We start from the raw sequence: 20359 nt of genomic DNA on the forward strand, positions 1-20359 counted from the left end.
GTCAAATACTAAGTATCTCTTAGGTTCTGTGGTCTAGCTAATGATCAGTGAGTAGAATACACATCGGCTCAGGATTTTTATGCCTAGAATTGTTGGGCATGTTACTTAACCTCTTGAGAGAGAATGTTCGTGAGGTGCCTAACAGTACCTAGAACATAGTAACCATTAGATCATAAAGAGTTAAGTAAAAATAGGTTTTTTGAGGGGTGTGTGTGTGTGTGTGTGTGTGTGTGTGTGCTATGATTGTAGAATTTCAGAGGAAGAGGTTAAGACTGTTTTGAATGATTCCTGTGTCCAAAAATATTTCCTTTATATTCTTTATTACTTATATCCAAAAGCAGCCTTACTTTGATGTGATCTAAGACAGATATGCAAATAGTTCTCAGGGAAATATATTTGTTTTGATTTTTCCAAATTTGGAGTTCTGGGATTTCCTATGAATTCCTTCACTATGTGATAATGGTATGTGTCTTTAGGAAATTATTTCTCCTACCTTTCAGTATTGCCTTATGGTTTTCAGACTATTACAATTCCTAATTAGTTTCTCTCCATGAAGTTGGATCATTTTTTCCAAGGGTCAGTAAACAATCTGGGAACATTAATCTGAGTCCAGGAAGGCAGTTTTTTCCAAGATTAAAGGGCCAGTATTTGACTAGGATAGAATGAACTGAACTTAGGGATTTTAGTAATTGGTGTGACAATTCTTCCTTCTGCAGAGAAAAAGCCAAGGGGCTTTTTAGAACAAAGAGTAACCTCTATGACCAAGAGCGCTGCTTCTCAGTGTGTGGTTGAGAACCCACTGAGGTCCCCAAGACCTTTCAGGAGATCCACAAGCTTTGAGATCCTCCTTTCCCCCTAATAGATTTATGTGATGCCAGATTTTCTTTAAATACTTTAACCAAAACAATATGTTACAACAAATTAAATGTAGAAGCAGATAGGAGAATCCAAGCTGACTTCTATCAAATGTACACATTAAAAGAAACTTTAAAAATGTAAAGTAAAGCCACTATTCTCTGTATAATTTTTAAATTTTGGAAAATAATCATGATTTTTCACAAAAATTTGGTGTTTATGTTTAAACATGCAGTGGATTTATTACTATTTGAAGTGAATTAGTGATATATATTTTTAAATTTTCTCAACCTTTATATTTAATATAGGTACATTCCAATAGATATAATCCACATAAACAAAAGCTTTTAGAGGTTCTCAGTAACTATTAAAAGTGTGAAGGGGTCCTGAGGCTAAAAGTTGAGAATCATTGTTCCAGAGATTTTGGCTTCTAGTACCAAGTTTGGAACATTTATAAGTAGCTACTGGTTCTTAGAATTCAGTTTTTAAAGTATACAATTCTTACCATATTACAGTGTGTAAAAAAATATGAAGGGGAAACTCCCTTATTTTCTTCCCCAAGAAACGAAAGGATCTCACAGAATCTGAGTACTGCCTCTCTCTCTAACTAGATGTGCTCATCATTCAAATGGCTCTACTGGGCTAGTTAATAGCTTGGGGAGTCCTCTTCTGAAAGTCACTGTTGGATCTGTTACTTAGGGTCAGGGAATGTGAGAGGTGTTGAGCATGTGGGGTAGAGATAATCCTCTCTCATTAACACATTTAACACCTGTATTTGTTGTCAAACCAGAACTTTAGAAAATATACAGACTCTCAGGGTCCTTTAGGAAAATATAGGAATTTAGGAAATATACAGACTCTCAGGGTCCAAAATCCAAGCCAGATAAGTTTTTGGGGAAGGGGTAGGAGTAGAGCTGCAAGGCCTCCTGGGGTCCCCTGTGGGAGGCATGCTGGGATTCATGAGTGGGAGGGCGAAGAAAGGACCGAAGTCTCCCCTTGTCTCTTCCATCCTTCTGCACTGTCCTGGCCATGGGTAAAAGAGTGATGAGGATGAATGAGAAAATTAAAAAGAGGGAGAATAATTAGGATAAAAGGAGACAGTGGAGATGGTTCAGGGGAAGGAGGTGCTATCACTCTATCAAAGAGCCTCTCTGCTCTCCGTTCTGAAGCTGTTAGCTCTCTAAGACCTGGAACCAACCAAAGGCCATGACACTCCAGGAGACACGCTTGGCTCTTGGTCCTGGGAAGGCTTATCACATGATGTTTGTTGCTCGAAATCTGATTTCTTGAAGGTACAGACTTTAAGAGGCTCTGTAAGTTGGTTTAAAATCAAGGGTATAATGATTAAGAAGTGACAAAATTACTGAATATATCTGGAGGAGAAAGAAAAGTGATTATTTGGTTTTGAACATGGTAAGCTTGAGAGCCTTCTCCCAGATAGAGTTGTCTAATGGGCAGTTAGAAATAGAGTCTGGATCTTAGGAGAGGGTGGCTAGATGCTTGTTGCCTTTGGATCAGCATCATACAAAGATGGTCAAGGTTGCAGGTAGATGTGGTGACTTGAATAACTGTATCTCCTTTGCCTTATCAGCTTTTCCATGTGGCCTATCTTATCATCAAATTTGCAAATTCTCCTCGCCCTGATCTTTGGGTCTTGGAAAGATCAGTAGACTTTGGAAGCACCTACTCACCCTGGCAATATTTTGCTCGTAAGTAATCTTGTTTACTGTGTTATGTAGGGTGTTAATTATTTGCAACAGATCAACACTGGATTTAACTGGAAAATGAGTCTCTTGGTTTGGCTAATTAAGGACTGGCCAGTTTGTTTGCTTTTTTTTTTTTAATATTTAGAATTTTTATTGTAAAATATACATAACATAAAATTTACCATTTTAACAATTCTCAAGTGTGCATCTCAGCCTTAATTAAGTCTATTCACAATGTTGTACAACCATCACCACCATCCATTTCCAGAAATTTTTCTTCTTCCCCAACTGAAATTGTGTACTCTTTAAATGATAACTCCCCTTTACTTCCTCCCTCAGTTGCTGGTAACCACTGTTCTACTTTCTGTCTTTATAAAATTGAGTATTGTAAGTATCTAATATAAATGGAATCATATAATATTTGTCTTTTTGTGTCTGGCTTATTTCATCTGGTATAATTTCTTCAAGGTTCATCCATGTTGTAGCATGGAATTTCATTGTTTTTTTTTTTGCATGTATATACCACTTTTAAAAAAATTAATGTATAATGCATTATTTGTTTCAGTGGTACAGGTCTCTGAGCCATCAGTCTTACATAATTCACAGCTCTCACCATAGCACATACCCTCCCCAGTGAAGGACTGGCCAGTTTTCACTCTCTAGATTGCTCTCAGGATGTCCCTATTTCTCAAGCATGTGTGCATTAATTCCAAGGATACACATGCAGGACTGAAGTTGAACTGCCTTTTATGATAACAGTTTTTGCCACTATTTAGGAAGAAGCGATATACCTATAACTTATATACCTATAAGAAGTGATGTAGCTCCAGTCCTTTTTTTCTTTTATATAGAATTAGGGACTAAGTTCCATCTTCATGGTTCCTGCATTTCACATTATTTACCTCGATCATGTCATCTTCAACTAATGAAGAATGTTAGTGTCTCTGAACCCTATGATGAATTGAGGAGATGGGAGTTTTGCTCACAAAGGCACTGGGCTTTCCATGAATGCTCCTTAGAGGGAAACATGCCTAATGAAAGGTGAGGCATTAGAACCACATCTCCAAACATTGCTATTAAAAGGAAGTGGCCTAAAATGTCTTGGTATTTTCTTTCATGAATTAAAACTTTATTCTAATATTTTGTCTAAAAATTTTAAATGCTTCTCTGTTCTTTCCTCCTGATATATTTTCTTAAGGAAACATAAGATTCCTTAAGAGATTTATGATAAGATGATAATATTTTACTTTATAGTATTGAAATGTTTTCTTCCTAGACTCTAAAGTAGATTGTTTGGAACAATTTGGGCAAGAGGCAAATATGGCTATCACCCAAGATGACGATGTACTTTGTACTACTGAATATTCCCGGATTGTACCTTTGGAAAATGGTGAGGTAAGTTGATATGGGGAGAAGGGAGAGTTGAGATTCAAAGTCAACACGAGGATATAAAATTGTGTATAATTGTGAAACTTGCACTTTCAAAATCTAAAATAGATCACAATAGAAACTAGAACTTGGAACTAACTAGCAAAGGAATCACATTGAAGACTCCCAGAATGAGTTGGGTTGGAAATTATTTTAAATTTTTAATTAAAAAAATTTTTTAAATTAATTAATTTTTTTAATTGAGGCATAATTGACATTGGAAATTCTATTTGAGAATACTCAACTTCTTTTCTGGATGTCAAGATTCTGGATTCAAGGCCCACAGGTCTTGAACTATCTTTTGTGTTGGAATGTTTAGAAAGTTGGTTGCTGGTGATTGAGGTGATGACCCCTCCCACTGCTTCACAAATACATATCCCCCAAAAGAGTGAGGGGATGAGGGGTAGGTGATAGCACAAATCCCTGGTCCCTCCGGGCAGGGTGGGCACCATCTGTAAAGGAGAAAAGAATTGCCGTCCTTTTGGGGTTGCATTGGTCCCAGTAAAGTTAGCTAGGCTATTGTTATATGACATGAGAAAAAACAGAATGGAGAAAATCAGAGAAGAATTCCATGGAAATTGTGAGGCCATCGTGAGCATGAAATGAGTTTCAAATGAACATCTTTAAGGGTGTCAGTGTCCCTGTTTTAGGTGAGGAGAACTTTCTTTCTTTCTTTTTTTTTTTTTTTTGAGGAGAACTCTCTTGAGCAGCGCTAGCCAGTACCTTCCAGGGATTGATGAGTGTCCCTAATTGTTGGCACTTAGACTTCATCACTGAAAGCTTTAAAATGAAAACTGGGTTTTATATAGGTTTTTTTTTTGTCCTCTCCACAGTCAACTCTATATGTAGAGACTCCTTTTCTTCAACCTCGTTTAGGTTTTTAGATAACTTTAGCTTTATTTCTATGATGTAACCAAAAGTTGTTTTCTTATATTTATAGATTTTAACATTATATTTTCAGCATTTCATAGGATTTCCACCCCATAACACCCCCTTCCTCCTCCTCCTCCTCTTCCCATAACTATACTGATAGAACAAAGGGTATGAAAAAGAAATGATAACATTTTTTGAGAGCCCAGGTCGTAGGGAGAGATTGCCAGAGTTTGGAACTAGGAACAAGAAGGGAAGACCGAACTAGCAGGGATATTTTTAGACAAACAAGATCCAAGACTACCAACAAACATCTAATGGCTCAAAGAAACCAAGTGCTTTGGGACATGTGAGTTATTTTTAGTTACTTGTGGCTATATTTTCATGAAGGGACTTTTTTTCCCCTGTGTGTGTTGTGTGGTTTTTAGGTTGTGGTGTCCTTGATAAATGGTCGACCAGGTGCAAAAAATTTCACCTTCTCTCACACCCTGAGGGAGTTCACTAAGGCTACAAACATCCGCCTGTGTTTTCTGCGAACCAATACCCTTCTTGGACACCTCATCTCCAAAGCACAGAGAGATCCAACGGTTACTCGGCGGGTAAGTAGTGTTTCTATGTGTATACAGAGCAGTTTTTGTTACCTATTTTTGCTTATCAAATTAATTACCTTTCAAGTAATCTTTACGGCCAATAATAGTGTAGGCACAGGAGTTGTTCTTGTACGAAATACCAGATGTAATTTTGAAGTTCAGTTGTTGTAGAAAAATCATAATATTCAAAGAGGATGAAAGACAAAGATCAGTTAGTCTGCTATTATAACAAATAACCCCAAGTCTCAGAGGCTTAACAAAATAAAGATTAATTTCTCACTCATGTCACAGTCCAGTGTGGGTCAGCAGGTGGGATCAGCTCCATGTGGTCATTCAGGGAACCAGGCTCTTTCTATCTAGAGGTGCAGCCATCCTGTAGGACCTCAAAGTCCTCCTTTAGATCCCCTGCATATGGTCAGTAGATGAGGAAAGAGTAGAACCTAGAGAAGACCCACCGGCTCCTGACCACACAGGTCACCTCCATTGGCAGGAATTGGTGGTGTAGCAGGAGGCTGGGTAATGAAATGTCGCTACAGTGGAGGAGACATTTTGGTGAGCACCAGTGCTGTCTACTGCATTAGGTGAACATTTATCACTCTGGGTCAGGACAGTACCCATGTCTCCTGGGCAGAAGGGGAGCCAGCAGATTAAGTATCTTGAGCTCACTCTTCTCTTACCTTTTGATGTCTTACTGGTGTCTCCCATTGGCCAAACCCAATGTGAAGCCAGTGCACAAGACATCCTTGTTGTAGTCCATAAATTTCAGGCCATGAGGAAAAGACAGAAAGAGAAAGATAAAGGGGTTCCTGGAGAGTGGACCTGGAAGGGTGAATAGAAGATGCCCAGTGTACCTTGTAGAGTTTGGCTTCCTCTGTAGGTGTATCAGAGAGTTGGAAGAGGAAGACAAACAGAAAAGCGGATTTTGCTACAGTGTTGAGCATTTTCCAGAAAGGCCACTCATCTTGGGTGTGGGTGGCCTGTCCTCTGCATTCTCTACCCCCCTAGCTCTTGCTGAGCTGCTGTAGGTGGTGACTACCTTGGATCCCAGAATGAGAAAGCTGGGCTTTCTGGTAAGCTGTAGCCAGACAGGGTTTCTACTACCCAGATATTTTGGAGCCTTGCCACATATATGCCTCACCGCCTTCCCCCCCCCCTTTCCTTTTTTTTTTTTTTGGGGGGGGGGGCGTTATAAGATTTGTATTTGTATGTATATTTTTCATTTAGGTGAACGTAGTCTTCTCTGTAAAGTAAGTTTTTATGGGGCTCATCTCACATATAATCTGGAGACCCCTCATCCCAATCTAGGTTGTTTCTTTAAGTGAAGAAACAGCATACCAGCTATCCTGTCACACCCTCATTGTGCTCTGGGGTGAAGTGTGGGTGCTTCTCTCTCTTGCTGCTGCTGCCCTTAACACATGCACAGAGAGAAAATTCTATGGTGATTAGCATGAGAGCTTCTAGTGTTAACTTGACATAGAAAGTCCTCTAATACTGAATTTATCCATATTAACAAGAGGGGTTGTTGGGTGCCTGGGTGGCTCAGTGGGTTAAAGCCTCTGCCTTCGGCTCAGGTCATGATCCCAGATTCCTGGGATCGAGCCCTGCATAAGGCTCCCTGCTCAGAGGGGTGTTTGCTTTTCCCTCTCCCCCCTGCCTGTGCAAGCTCTCTTTTTCTCTCTCTCAAATAAATAAATAAAATCTTTAACAAGAGGGGTTGTTAGTGTCTTCAGACTAAATAAGATGTTGCCAGGACCCTTAGACTCTAACAGTTTTTAGTGTGGAAATCAGAACAGAACCCTTACATTGAGTGAACAGAGTGCTTTAAGGTGACGGATTACAGCAACAACAACTAAAAGATAAAAAAAACCTTGTTGCCTTGTGAGGTCAAAGACCTCCTCGCCTACAGGTGCTCTTCTCATTGGTAGCATGACCTCACGAGAAAGAGCCTTCTGTGCCCTCCAGATTTCTCTCTGGGTTCTGTGCATTTGCCAAGTCTGGGAAGTAAGGGAGCTGGTGGACACTGCCACCTGTTGTTGCTAGCTGGAGATGTGCCTGCTGGATGACATGGTTTCCCATAGCTGTGGCTGGTGTAGGGGCTCTTGCTCAGCTGAGTTTGAAGCTCGCTCTGTCTGGCCCTTTGGAACTTGTACTCTGCCTTTTGCCTTATTAACCTTGAGCTAGCAAGGCTTCTACAATTGCTGGTGAGCCCTGCCAGTGTCAGCCTTGTATCTGCTCCCTCATTGTAAATATTTTCTCCCTTCCTGGAGCCTGCCCATAGTAGGTGCAAAATTTGATTAAAAAATTTAGTTTTGGTAAAAAAAAAAATTATTTTTGGATTTATGGAACCCAGATTTACATTAAAAAGAGTAATCTGGGGATCACTTAACCCTTTTCCAAAGACTATAGGGCTTGCCCATTTTCCAAGCAATTTCCTTCCATGCATTTAAAGCATTTGACTTTTAAAAATGCACAAGCTTGGTAGTATGAGATTACATTTGATTGAGGAATGCATTTACTTTGTAAGAGAAGTTGCATCCCAATGTGTTAAGATATGCCCAAGAATACAGGATGAAAGGGAAGAGGGTCAGTGCAGACCTGAGTTACAGGTTAGTAAAGCAGAGTTTGTTGCTCTTCAGTAAAACTGACGTTTCCGTCTTCTGTTAAAAAGTATTATTACAGCATAAAGGATATCAGCATCGGTGGGAGGTGTGTTTGCAATGGCCATGCCCAAGACTGCAATGCAAACAATCCTGAAAAATTGTAAGTACATTGTACACATTTTTTAGCCTTGCTGTGAATAAGTCTCATTGTTTCAGTAGAGGTTTGCATCCCATTAAATATCTCTAAGTTCTTGCCCTCACTAGAAATGTTTCACTGTCAACAAATAAATGGCATGTATATATCTCCCCTCCTCTGGCCCTGCCCTTGGTTCCACATGCTCCATCCAGCCTGTAGCAGACATGGCTAATCAATCACAGTGCTCAGTGGATGATCTAGGATGCAGCCACCAAATCCTCCCTGCCCCCCATCCCCAGACTGTGCCCCTGGCAACCGTAAGTAATTGATTAGAGTTGGCAAGAGTGGGGGAAAAAACTTGTTTGTCATCCCTGGTCTAATAATACCAAAGGGTATACATTTTCAATATTTTTTTTCATTGTGGTAAAATGCACATGATATAAAGTTTACTATGTTAGCCATTTTTAAGTGGTAGTGGATTAAATTCAGTAGGGTTAAGTACATTCTTATTGTTGTGCAAACTCTCTCCAGAACTCATTTAATCTTGCAAAATTGAAACTCTAGTCCGGTTGAACAGCAGCTCCCCACTCTTTTCCTTTCCCACTCCTGGCAACCACCGTCCTCTTTTCTCTTTCAATTTGACTACTCTAGGTATTTCATAGAAGTGGAAACACACGATATTTATCTTTTTCAACTGGTTTCTTTCACTTAACATAATGTTCTCAAGGTTCATCTACATTGTAGCATGTGTTACAATCTCCTTTTTTAAGGTTGAGTAATATTTTATTATGTATATACCATATTGCTTATCCATTCATCGGCGGACGGACTTTTAGGTTCCTGTCACCTTTTGGTTTTAGTGAAGGATGCAACTATGAACATGGGTGTACCCATTTTTGTTTTTTATTGAGGTCTACTTTACATACAATAAGATGCACGGATATTAACTACTAAGTGTTCAGCAACTGTATACACTCGTGTGATCAACACAAGAGGGACCTCTTATGGCTGGAGATGACTGGATGCGAGATACAGCAGTCATCTCTCATTGTCTTGTTTAGAGTCTATGATTCCCCAAGTGCAGCATTGACAGGAGATGTTTTGCTGTTAACCGGATGAGGTTTGTACATTATTGGGCCTCACGTTCAGGCACAGGGGCCAGCTACCAACTTACATAGTGTGGAGCCCGGTCCCTGACCAGCAGCAGTCCCTAATGTCGTCAGCCCTCCTTCGGGGGGTCCGGCCATGCTGGGATAGCATCATGAATCCAATAACGGACTAGCCTTTAACTGGCAAGCACTAGTTTATTCATGATTAATCTGTCATCTCCTGGAGGGTAGGGCCTTAAGATCAGAGAAGTCCTGAGCTGGAGAGAGAGGGGGCAAAAGAGGTCGGTCTAATGTCCCTTAGCCTGAGACAAAATGGCACCATGTGGGAGAGGAGTTGAAGTCATTGGAGAAGGTCTGAGCTTCCTGCGTAGCAGGGCTGGCATGCCCTGTTGACCTTGGCAGACCTGGAGGGGTTCCATACTGGGTGGTACAGAGTGAGAAACCACAGTGAGTAGAGAAACTGTCTCCTCTTGTCTCAGTTTACACCAACACAACAGCCTTGCCTCCCACTGCTTGTTGGTTCGCTTCTGCCCAACAGGTTTATTCATGCAAATGCTGAGGAAATCCACACCCATGAATAGGAAAAAAAATCTTAAAATTTTTAAAAAATTAGTTTCAGGGGCACCTGGGTGGCTCAGTGGGTTAAGCCTCTGCCTTCGGCTTGGGTCATGATCCCAGGGTCCTAGGATCAAGCCCCACATAGGGCTTTCTGCTCAGCAGGGAGCCTGCTTCCCCCTCTCTCTCTGCCTGCCTCTCTACCTACTTGTGATCTCTGTCAAATAAATAAATACATAAATATTTAAAAAAAAATTCATTTCAAAGGTAGAATTTGTGACTCATCAGTTGCATATAACACCCCGTCCTCATTACATCAAGTGCTGCCTTAAAGCCCATCACCCAATTATCCCTTCTCCCCATCCCTCTCTACTCTAGCAGCACTCAGTTTGTTTGCTAGAGTTCAGTGCTTCTTATGGTTCTCCTCCCTCTCAATTTTCATCTTCCTTTTTTTCTTCCCTTCCTCTGCTCATCTGTTTCTTAAATTCTACACATGAGTGAATCATATGGTATTTGTCTTTCTCTGACTGACTTATTTCGCCTAGCATAATACCCTCTAGTTCCACCCACCTCATTGCAAAGGGCAAGATTTCATTCTTTGTGATGGCTGAGTAATATTCCATTGCATATACATATACCACATCTTCTTTATCCATTCATCTGTTGATGGATGTCTGGGCTCTTTCCATATTTAGGCTATTGTGGACACCGCTGATATAAATATTGGGGTGCAGGTACCCCTTTGATTCACTGTGTTCATATCCTTTGGATAAATACTAAGTAGGACAGTTGTTGGTTGCAGGTAGCTCTATTTTCAACTTTTTGAGGGACCTCCATACTGTTGTCCAGAGTGGCTGCACCAGCTTGCATTCCCACAAACAGTGTGTAGGAGGGTACCCCTTTCTCCCTATCCTCGCCAACATCTGTTATTTCCTGTCTTGTTAATTTTAGCCATTCTGATGGGTGTGAGGTGGTATCTTATTGTGGTTTTGATTTGTATTTCCCTGATGCCGAGTGATGTGGAGCATCTTTTCAAGTGTCTATTGGCCATTTGTATATCTTCTTTGGAGAAATGTCTGTTCTTGTCTTCTGCTCATTTCAGAACGGGGTTGTTTTGGTTTTTTGAGTGTTGAGTTTGATAAATTCTTTATTGGTTATGGATACCAGCCTTTTATCTGATAAGATATTTGCAAATATCTTTTCCCATTCTGTAGGTTGCCTTTTAGTTTTGTCGACTGTTTCCTTTGCTATGCAAAATCTTTTTATTTTGATGAGGTCCCAATAGTTCATTTTTGCTTTTGTTTCTCTTGCCTTTGGAGACATGTCTAGCAAGAAGTTGTTGGGCCAAGGTCAAAGGACAAAAATCTTATAACATACTTAAGGGGATGCAGTGACTTAATGGAGGGAGCAAAGGCTGGCAATCAGAAAATTTAGTTGCTAACCAAGTAGAACCCATGAAGAGGCAGAAGAGGGCTTGAATTAAGCATGTCTACCGTGATGAGTTGGTTCATGGAAACGTGGATGGATCACAGATTTAATTCTGAGCTTCCTAGCAGTCAACTCAAAAGGGGAAACCTGCCTACTTCCTTATTTCACTGTACTCATAATCTAAAAAGTGATCAGTTGTTTAGGAGCATGACTGTTGACACTAGGATCAGGTAAGAAGTTTCTCTGGGAGTGCTGTGAGGTGATCACCAGGAAGTGGATTCTCTAGTCAGCAACTTCTTCAATAACATCCTTACAGCAGAGGCAAGGATGAGTTTTCTTTTCTTTTCTTTTTTTAAAGATTTTATTTACTTATTTGACAGGGAGATAGAGAGCCCAAGTAAGCAGAATGGCAGGCAGAGGGAGAGAGAGAAACAGGCTCTCCACTGAGCAGCGAGCCCGATGCGGGGCTTGATCCCAAGACCCTAGAATCATGACCCAAGCCGAAGGCAGAAGCTTAACCAACTGAGCCACCCAAGCATCCCAAGGATGAGTTTTCTGTTTCAACTATCAGCCTAGGCTGAGAATGAATCAGAAAAAGCAATTATTTGTGGGTGATACCAGTGTGATTCAAACTAGTACCCATCTTTCTTTTTCTGCCTTCAATTTTTAATCTTTCTGTGAGAGTAGCTGGACCCTATGTTCTTCAAGCAATATTCCCTAAATAATTATTTCAGTTCAGTGTATGCATATGCTTTATTGGCAACAAGCTGAAGTAGTCGCTCTGACCAAAGTCCATTTGGATGCCAGCTGTTCTGTGCTCTCAGTAAAATCTGTGTCCGTTTGCCTTAACAGGCAGCTGAGCTGGGAGACGTGACACCTTCCCTTTGGAGTGTAACTGAATATATGCCATCCTCCCAACCCCCTTAGAAGAGTTGATCAAATCACCATAGGCACAGCCTTAGACAACTGTTTTGAATCCTCTTTTAAAAAAGCACAGATAAGTGAGAGCTCAGCACTTGGGGGTTCTAACCCAGTGCCATGGCAACAATTTCATTTTAACCTGGAATGGTTTTAGTGCAGATGTATAATAGCAGGTAGATTTTTGTATTGTTCCCTCTCTGCCTAGCTGAGTAATCTGTTTTTGGCCTTGCAAGGAGCTGTTTGTTGGAGCTGGGGCAGCATCCTGGAGCAGGGTCCTCTGAGATCTTGTTAGGAACTGGCTCTCGGGTTTGGTGAATCTCCATGCATGACCCCAGGCTGAGAGCAAGAGACCTGAGCAGACCTTCCTCACAGGACTGCTCCAGATCTTCGTGAAGACTTGATACCCAGCACATCCCAGTCAACTCAGCACTTGCTTGCTCCCGTGTTCATTTTCCTGTTATGGAAGGTGGTAGAGAAGAAAGATCTGGAACTCTGGAGTCAAGACAAACTTAGGTTTGAAGTCTGGGTCTCCGCTTACCATCACCTGACGTTTGGCAGATGTTTTTGTGTCTTGGAATCTCAGTGTCAGCATCTACACAATAGAGACACTAAGCAGGATGAGAGGGAGACTTGGACTAATAATGTATGCAAAGTGCTTTGTTCTCATAATTGCTACATGAATGGTGCCTTTGACTGTCAGTGTCTCATCCAGGAACAAATGATCTTAATCAAAACTTTTGAATAACTGAGATGTGCTTGGCCACATGCCCAGGTTTCAGTGTGACTGCCAGCACCATACCTGTGGGAAGACGTGTGACCGCTGTTGTGCGGGGTACCACCAGAGGCGCTGGCGACCCGCCACGTGGGAGCAGAGCAATGAGTGTGAAGGTGAGCGCTGGGGGAGGAGCGCCTGTGACCGAGGCCCTGCCCACGCTTCCCTTCCATTCTCCCTGACCGGGAGCAGGGGGATGGGAGGTAGGGAGGGTGGTGTCTTGTCAGTCTTAGGGACTCAGGTCTGTCTATTGTAAAGAAAAACTCACAGCCTGGAAGTAAAAGGGCCCCATTCTAAATTTCAGATACAAATAGGAGAACAAAAATAACAGCAGTAATAATCACTAATATGTATTAAGCATTCACTTAATGCTGGCCTCTCTCTTTTTAGTAGTTTAAAATATCATGTAGCCACTATTAAATTGTAAACCCTTACCATTTATTACGAGGTGATACTGGATCAGAATCCTAACTCTTGTGAGGAGGGAGGCCCGGAGAAGGTTTTTGAGATCGATGTCTGAACAGAGAGCTGGAAGCATTGATGTGGAGGGTGGGAAGGAGTAGGGAGGGGATACTGCAGTGGGATTGAGGTGGCTGCAGGGTAGAGGGGACCTGAGAAAGAAGGAACAAAGGTGAGAGGCCACTTTTAATTATGGTGTAATATAAAGTAAGAAGACTGTTATTTTTAAACAAATAAGCCCTAAGAGATCCAACTGAAGATTCCCTTGTAAACTGATCTTCTTAGGAAGCCACATACTTACTCCAGTTGCTGAAAATACTTTTGTTTTAGTTATTGGCTTTGGAGACTGCAGCCCATTTGTTCCAAATAATTTGGAGAGGGATTTACTTTCTTCAAACGACCAAAATATCATTTGGATGCACATTTGTTGAACTAGGTGATGTAAGAAGGAATGTCTATTTAACACTTGTTGGCCAAATGGTTTTTGTAACTCAGAGATGAGACTGATATGATTTCTGTGAGTAGCAAACACTCAAAAGGATTTTTACTGAGGAGTTCCAAGGGCACTTAGATTCTGACACTGTCTCAAGGTGTTGATGTTGCCCGAGCTGAATGGTCAGGTATATCTCTAGGTCCAGGGATGTTGGCTGGTTGGCTGTTCTCACTTTATAGTCATAGCTAAGAGGTTCTTTCTCAGGGATTTCCCCATCCCTCCCCAAGTAGAATGGGACCAGAAAGAAGCAGAGGTAATAATCAGGAATTATTTCTTCCAGTGCTTTTGAATCCCCATTTAGGCTATTTTGATTGAATGAGTGTTATCACACGAACTCCAACATTAGCAATTTCGTTAGTTTTCCAGGTTAGTGGAAACTTTCAGTGAATGACATGTTTAACTCCAGCACATAGGAAAATTTTAAAAATTTCCTTTCATTATTGTTAAGCTTTTTGCGCTTGTCAAAGTGATTACAAATGACAAAAAAAAACCAGCATATGGTAATCAGACCCATTAAGATCCATTTGTTAAGTGCTTTCTCAATTCCATTTGAATTAGCACAATTCAAAAATGAATGTGTTTCTTGAGAAATAACCAATGTAGTTAATATAAATGCCTTGAATTTTTTAAAATCATGGCACCACACTGGAGAAATGAAAATAGGAAGGTGCTCAGCCTGTTACGAAAAGAACAACTTGAAATTCTAACTCACTCTTCTTCCCTAATAGATTTATCTGGGAATTTGATTATATAACATACAAATTACTAGAAAGACCTGGAAATTTTTATCTGCATGGAATGCAATGAATATATATTCTCTCTAAAAGAGAAGAAGAATTTTACTCATGTTAGATCTTTTTCATCTTGGCAATGATGAAAATCCTAGATGGCTTTTAAATTTTATTTTCAAATTTTTAATTATTATACATTGTTTGTATGTTGCGGCTGGTGCGACAAATCGACCAGGAACGTGAGGGGAAGAGGATGAAGGAAAGAACTCAAGAAGCAGAGAGATGGGGGTAGGCGGAGCACTGAGGAGGACGTCCAACAGTGCTAAGTTTATTCAAAGCATTAAGGCCATATATATAGTGATATTACAATAGGAGAAGCAATACATCTGTGTCTAGTTAAACAACCACGAGTTCCCATAATAAGTTTCACATTTGACTATAAGCAGACCTTGTGATGCCAAATGGCTGATGCCAGTACAATTGTTCTGCATTGATACAGCAAACCTGAAAGTAATTTATGGGCTGTTCTAGGGCAGCAAGGACCAGCCATGAACTTATGACCCCAACCGAATTGTTCTCATTTGTTTAGCAAGCTTGTGGGAAGTCATGTAGGCAAGTGCACAACACATAGCACAGACCCTTTCTCAGTGCTACTCAACTTTTCCCGTCCTAAACCATTTGTTAGGTTATTCGGACTTTAAAGGAGGCACAAGTCAGGGCCTGGTTTGGTCTTCATCTCAAGCCTTATTGCGGCCTCCCACATTTGTAGATAACTTGGACATTATTTTAAAAAAGTAAAGGGGCTCCTGGGTGGCTCAGTGGCTTAAGGCCTCTGCCTTTGGCTCAGGTCATGATCCCAGGGTCCTGGGATCGAGCCCCACATCGAGCTCTCTGCTCAGCAGGGAGCCTGCGTCTTCCTCTCTCTCTGCCTGCCTCTCTGGCTACTTGTGATCTCTGTCTGTCAAATAAATAAAATATGTAAAAAAAAAAAAAATTCTTTAAAAAAAGTAGAACCGGGCGCCTGGGTGGCTCAGTGGGTTAAAGCCTCTGCCTTCAGCTCAGGTCATGATCCCAGGGTCCTGGGATCGAGGCCTACATCGGGCTCTCTCCTCAGCGGGGAGCCTGCATCCTCCTCTCTCTCTGCCTGCCTCTCTGCCTACTTGTGATCTCTCTCTCTGTCAAATAAATAAATAAAATCTTTAAAAAAAAATAAAAAAATAAAAAAAGTAGAACCACCAGTAATTTTGTTATCCAAAGAGAACAACTAATATTTTGTTAGGCATTTTAGTGTTTTCTTCTTGTATACTCTAATATTATTATTTAATATATATTAGATTATTTATGTAATTACTTATGCAATTATTTATACAATTTTATATCCTGTTCTTTTTCACTTGATAATTTAGATATTTTCCCATTTTATTAAAACCCCTTTAGCATCCTTTTTGATGGCATGGTGTAGTCATTCTGTGGAATCAAGGGTATCCAGCAAGTGTTTGCTGAGTATTCACTGTGTGCTGGGGACTGGGTTCTACTGCAAACAAGACACAAGTTGCTCCTGCCTTCATAGAACTGACAGTCAAGCAAAGATGCTGTTGTTTGCTTACCATTTCCCTAGTATCAGACATTGGGATTATTTCCAGGTTTTTAAAAAGATTTTATTTATTTATCTGAGAGAGAGAAAGCATCAGGGGGAGGGTCAGAGGGAGGAGCAGACTCCCCGCTGAGCAGGGAGCCCAATGTGGGACTCGATCCTGGGACTCTGGGATCATGACCTAAGCCCAACCAACTGAGGCACCTGATTATTTCCAGTTTATTGCTATTGTAAATAGAGCTGAGATTAAAAAAAAAAAACAAAACAAACTTGGAGTATTAGCTGAGAGAATTGGTTTTGGAGTCAAATATAAGTCAGGATTCTGCCTTTCTTACTAGAGACATGCTTTAACCTCTTGAAGCCTCAGTCTCCCCATTTGGGCTCTGGGGATAATAGTACCTACGTTAGAGACTAGTTGCATGGATTCAATGAGATAATACACAGAAAACACTTTTCACAGTGTACCAAGAGCTCAATTATTCTTGTTAATAATAGTAATAACAGTAGAAGTAATATTCTCATTGTGCATGAAGTCTAATAGGGATTTTGGTATATCTTAATTTGCTGTTAAAAAAAAAGAAACACACACACACATATATATGTTGTAATTATATATATGTATTTAAAGAGAAACCTCTCCCATTTATTATCAGATGAAAGAAGTTGTTAATCACATATTGTTATAGATGAATCTTTGTGTAAAAATCCCTAAAATTTTCCACTGAGAATATGGTGTTCCACAATACACTTAATAAAGTGGCACAATGAATGGTAATACTCTTGAGGGGAATTAGCAAAATGTCTCATAGTAATGATGGAATATTAACTTAGAATGCCTTTTTCAGCATGCAACTGCCATGGTCATGCCCTTGACTGTTACTATGACCCAGATGTTGAGAGGCAGCAGGCCAGCTTGAATATCCACGGCATCTATGCAGGTGGAGGGGTCTGCATTAATTGTCAGGTGAGTCACTATTTAGGTCAAAGTGAATATGTCACTGTATGGAAAGGAGCATTCATTAAGCCAAACTCCCAGGGAGATGTTAATAAAGTGATATGCAATTGAGAGCATTTCTGTAAATATTTCTCTACTTTTGTACACAAAAGTCCTTGTTAGCTGGGTATAAAAATGGACTGAGACATCTTTGTCTAGATTCTATTGATTAGATTCTTCATTTAGGTCTTTGCCTAAATGGGAGGAGAGTCCCTCACTGTCACTCAGGATGCTATTTATCTTGTAGTAAAAGGGTCTAAGATAGTAGGGCAAATAAGTGTCAACTTCTGTGCTGATCCTAAATCCTGTTTTCAGACAGATTCTGAATCTAGACTCCATGAGGAGGTACATCATGATCAATTAATGAAGTCTGCCATTGACATTTAGTAAGAAACACTGATTTTTCATCCCTTCTGTAGAACAGTTAGGTTCACTAGAAATTAGTCAAGAGGAATGTATGATAGAGGAAGATGTAATGCTCATGACTTTGGTCCATATTTACTCTGTGCTCTCAGAGTGATGTTTTATTAATGTTACCATTTAAAAGGTGCTCTTTTCAAGAGAAGCCCATTTATATGGAAGCACCATTAAAAAGCTCTTTTCAGGGGCGCCTGGGTGGCTCAGTGGGTTAAGCCGCTGCCTTCGGCTCAGGTCATGATCTCAGGGTCCTGGGATCGAGTCCCACATCGGGCTCTCTGCTTGGCAGGGAGCCTGCTTCCCTCCCTCTCTCTGCTTGCCTCTCTGTCTACTTGTGATCTCTCTCTGTCAAATAAATAAATAAAATCTTTAAAAAAAAAAAAAAAAGCTCTTTTCAGGAGATGCCCATTTATATGGAATAGCTTCAAATTCTTAGAGACCCACCATCTTCCACCTTTCTTCCACTCCATTTTGTATCATTTGTCAATGCAAGTAATTAAACTACAAGTAAAATATAAGTCATAAGTTCCTTACAAATGACAGATTTCGTGCACAAATGAAAGCTCCCAGGATCTTAAGACTGCGCTCTTTAAGACCCTCAGGTGATTCATAGGCACATTTAAGTTGCAGAAGCACTGGGCTGGAATGTGTAGATAGAATCCTTTCTCCAGATGAAGGAGAAAGCCACTTCAATGTGTCTTTAAAATATCTTGTTCCTCCTCTTCTTTCTCTCAGAGATACTCTGTTTTATACCTTGCTGTTCCTGAAAAGCATCAATATAGTCCTTTTTTGCATAGTGGCTCTGTCAAAGCTTTTTTGTTTTGTTTTGCTTAGGAAATTATTGAAATTTGTTTAGGTTCATTGCATTTTTTTCCAACTTAAAATGCCTTGTTTAATTAACTTAAATTTTTTTATTATGGTGAAATATACATAACATAAAATCTACCATTGTAGCCATTTTCAGTGTATATCTCTGCATAATTAACTGTTATACTATTCTATATACTATATAGACTATATATACTATATACTATTATTATATACTATATTATATACTATATACTATTATTATATTCATAATCCATGAATAAGTAGAGAATTCTGCCTCTGTTATGGCTTAGGACCTCCAACTGGATCCAGACTTTCCACAAATAATAACTATAGACTATAGACAAAATACAAAACAAAAAACCAGGAAGTCCCCTTTCCCCCAACCAATGATCTGAAGGCACTGGGGAGTACATATGGACAGGAAGTTTCCAGAGGGAAGCTGCTGCTTGGCAAAAAGGATCAGTGTAGGGTGAGCTACATGTGTTTTTGACTTTTAGCCAGAGGACAGACCAAAGTTGGTGCCTTGTGGTATAACTAAAATTCCTCTAGAAAATCTAGGGTCTTTCTGCCATGAAGTATAAGAGTTTAGACCTTGGATGGAACAACCACAACTTTTGGAGAGTGACTAGGGAGTCCAGGAAAAAAGAAATCAAAAGAGAAAAAAAAAATCCCTAATTCTGTGTATAAAATCTTCCCGAGTTTCTTGCTGACCCCTGAGCCATCTACTCACAGATTGGCAAAGGCAAAATAATTTATATGAAATTTAAATTAGCACACAGAGTTACAGTTTTCAGTTTGGGTAAAGTCAAGTTAATTATGTCATAAAACTAAACAAATCCAATATTCTTTAGAAGAATATTACAGAACATAATACTTATTATGTCTCTACAACATAATATTTATTATGTCCAGGATATCAGCCAAAATTTTTTGACACTTGAAGAACTAAAAATTGTGACCCATTATCAAGAAAAAATCAATAGAGGCAATCCTGAAATTACCTAGGTGTTGAAATAAGCAGTTAAGGATATCATAACTTTGCTTGAGAATATAAATAAAAATATGTTCACAATAAATGAAAATATAAGAAATATCAGGAGAAAACTAGAAATTATAAAAGACTTAATGAAAATTCTAGTACAAAATAAGTACAAAGTACATTATGTTAGATTATGGATGGGGCTAATATCAGAATGGAGGTAATAGAAGAAAGATTCAGTAAATTTGAAAATATATCAATAGAAATTATCCAGTCTTAAGAAAAGAAAGAAAAAGATTAAAAAAAAATTAATAGAAACTTGCAGACTTGTGGGACAATGGCAGAAGACTAACATACATGTAACTGGGGTCCCAGAAGAGAGGAGAGAGAATGTGGCAAAAAAGGAGGAGGAGGAGCCAGAGAAGCAGAAGCAGAAGCAGCGGGGGTGTTGGTAGCAACAATGGCAAGAAATTTGTCAAATTTTTCAGTAGATTAGGATTCAAGAAACTTAGTGACTCCCAAGCCAGATAAATACAAGGAAAACCACTCCTGGGCCTAGCAGAGTCAATCTAGCAGGGTCAAAGAAAAAGTGAAAATTTTGAAAGTAGAGAAAAACAACACATAACTATGACTGTGAACTTAATAGAAACTGTGGAGGCCACAAGACAGTGGAAAATACCTTAAATGTGCTAAATAAAAAAAAAAAGAACGGACTATTAACCAAGATTTCTATATTTAGCAAAAAATAGCCTTTGACAAGGAAAGCAAAAGGACAAATGTTTCTGATAAAATCAAACTGAGAGAATGCGTTACCCAAGATATTTGAACCACCAGAAATGGCAAAGGAAGTTCTTCAGGTTATAGAGAAATGATATCTCATGGAAAGTCTGA

The 20359-nt window shown here is 39.8% G+C and overlaps 1 protein-coding gene across 1 annotated transcript in view; it reads left to right on the plus strand.

Moving 5' to 3' along the window:
* LOC111142476 (laminin subunit alpha 3) overlaps positions 1 to 20359 on the plus strand; it is a 271036-nt gene that overhangs the window by 67548 nt on the left and 183129 nt on the right. The window contains exons 3-8 of the mRNA XM_022495666.1: positions 2447 to 2564; positions 3838 to 3956; positions 5288 to 5458; positions 8118 to 8209; positions 12971 to 13086; positions 17093 to 17211. Coding sequence (XP_022351374.1) covers positions 2447 to 2564; positions 3838 to 3956; positions 5288 to 5458; positions 8118 to 8209; positions 12971 to 13086; positions 17093 to 17211 — 735 coding nt within the window. The remainder of the gene's footprint in view (positions 1 to 2446; positions 2565 to 3837; positions 3957 to 5287; positions 5459 to 8117; positions 8210 to 12970; positions 13087 to 17092; positions 17212 to 20359) is intronic.

This window comes from Enhydra lutris, unplaced genomic scaffold (genome assembly GCF_002288905.1).
Source record: "Enhydra lutris kenyoni isolate GAN:26980312 unplaced genomic scaffold, ASM228890v2 scaffoldscaffold8, whole genome shotgun sequence".
Classification (NCBI taxonomy): domain Eukaryota; kingdom Metazoa; phylum Chordata; class Mammalia; order Carnivora; family Mustelidae; genus Enhydra; species Enhydra lutris.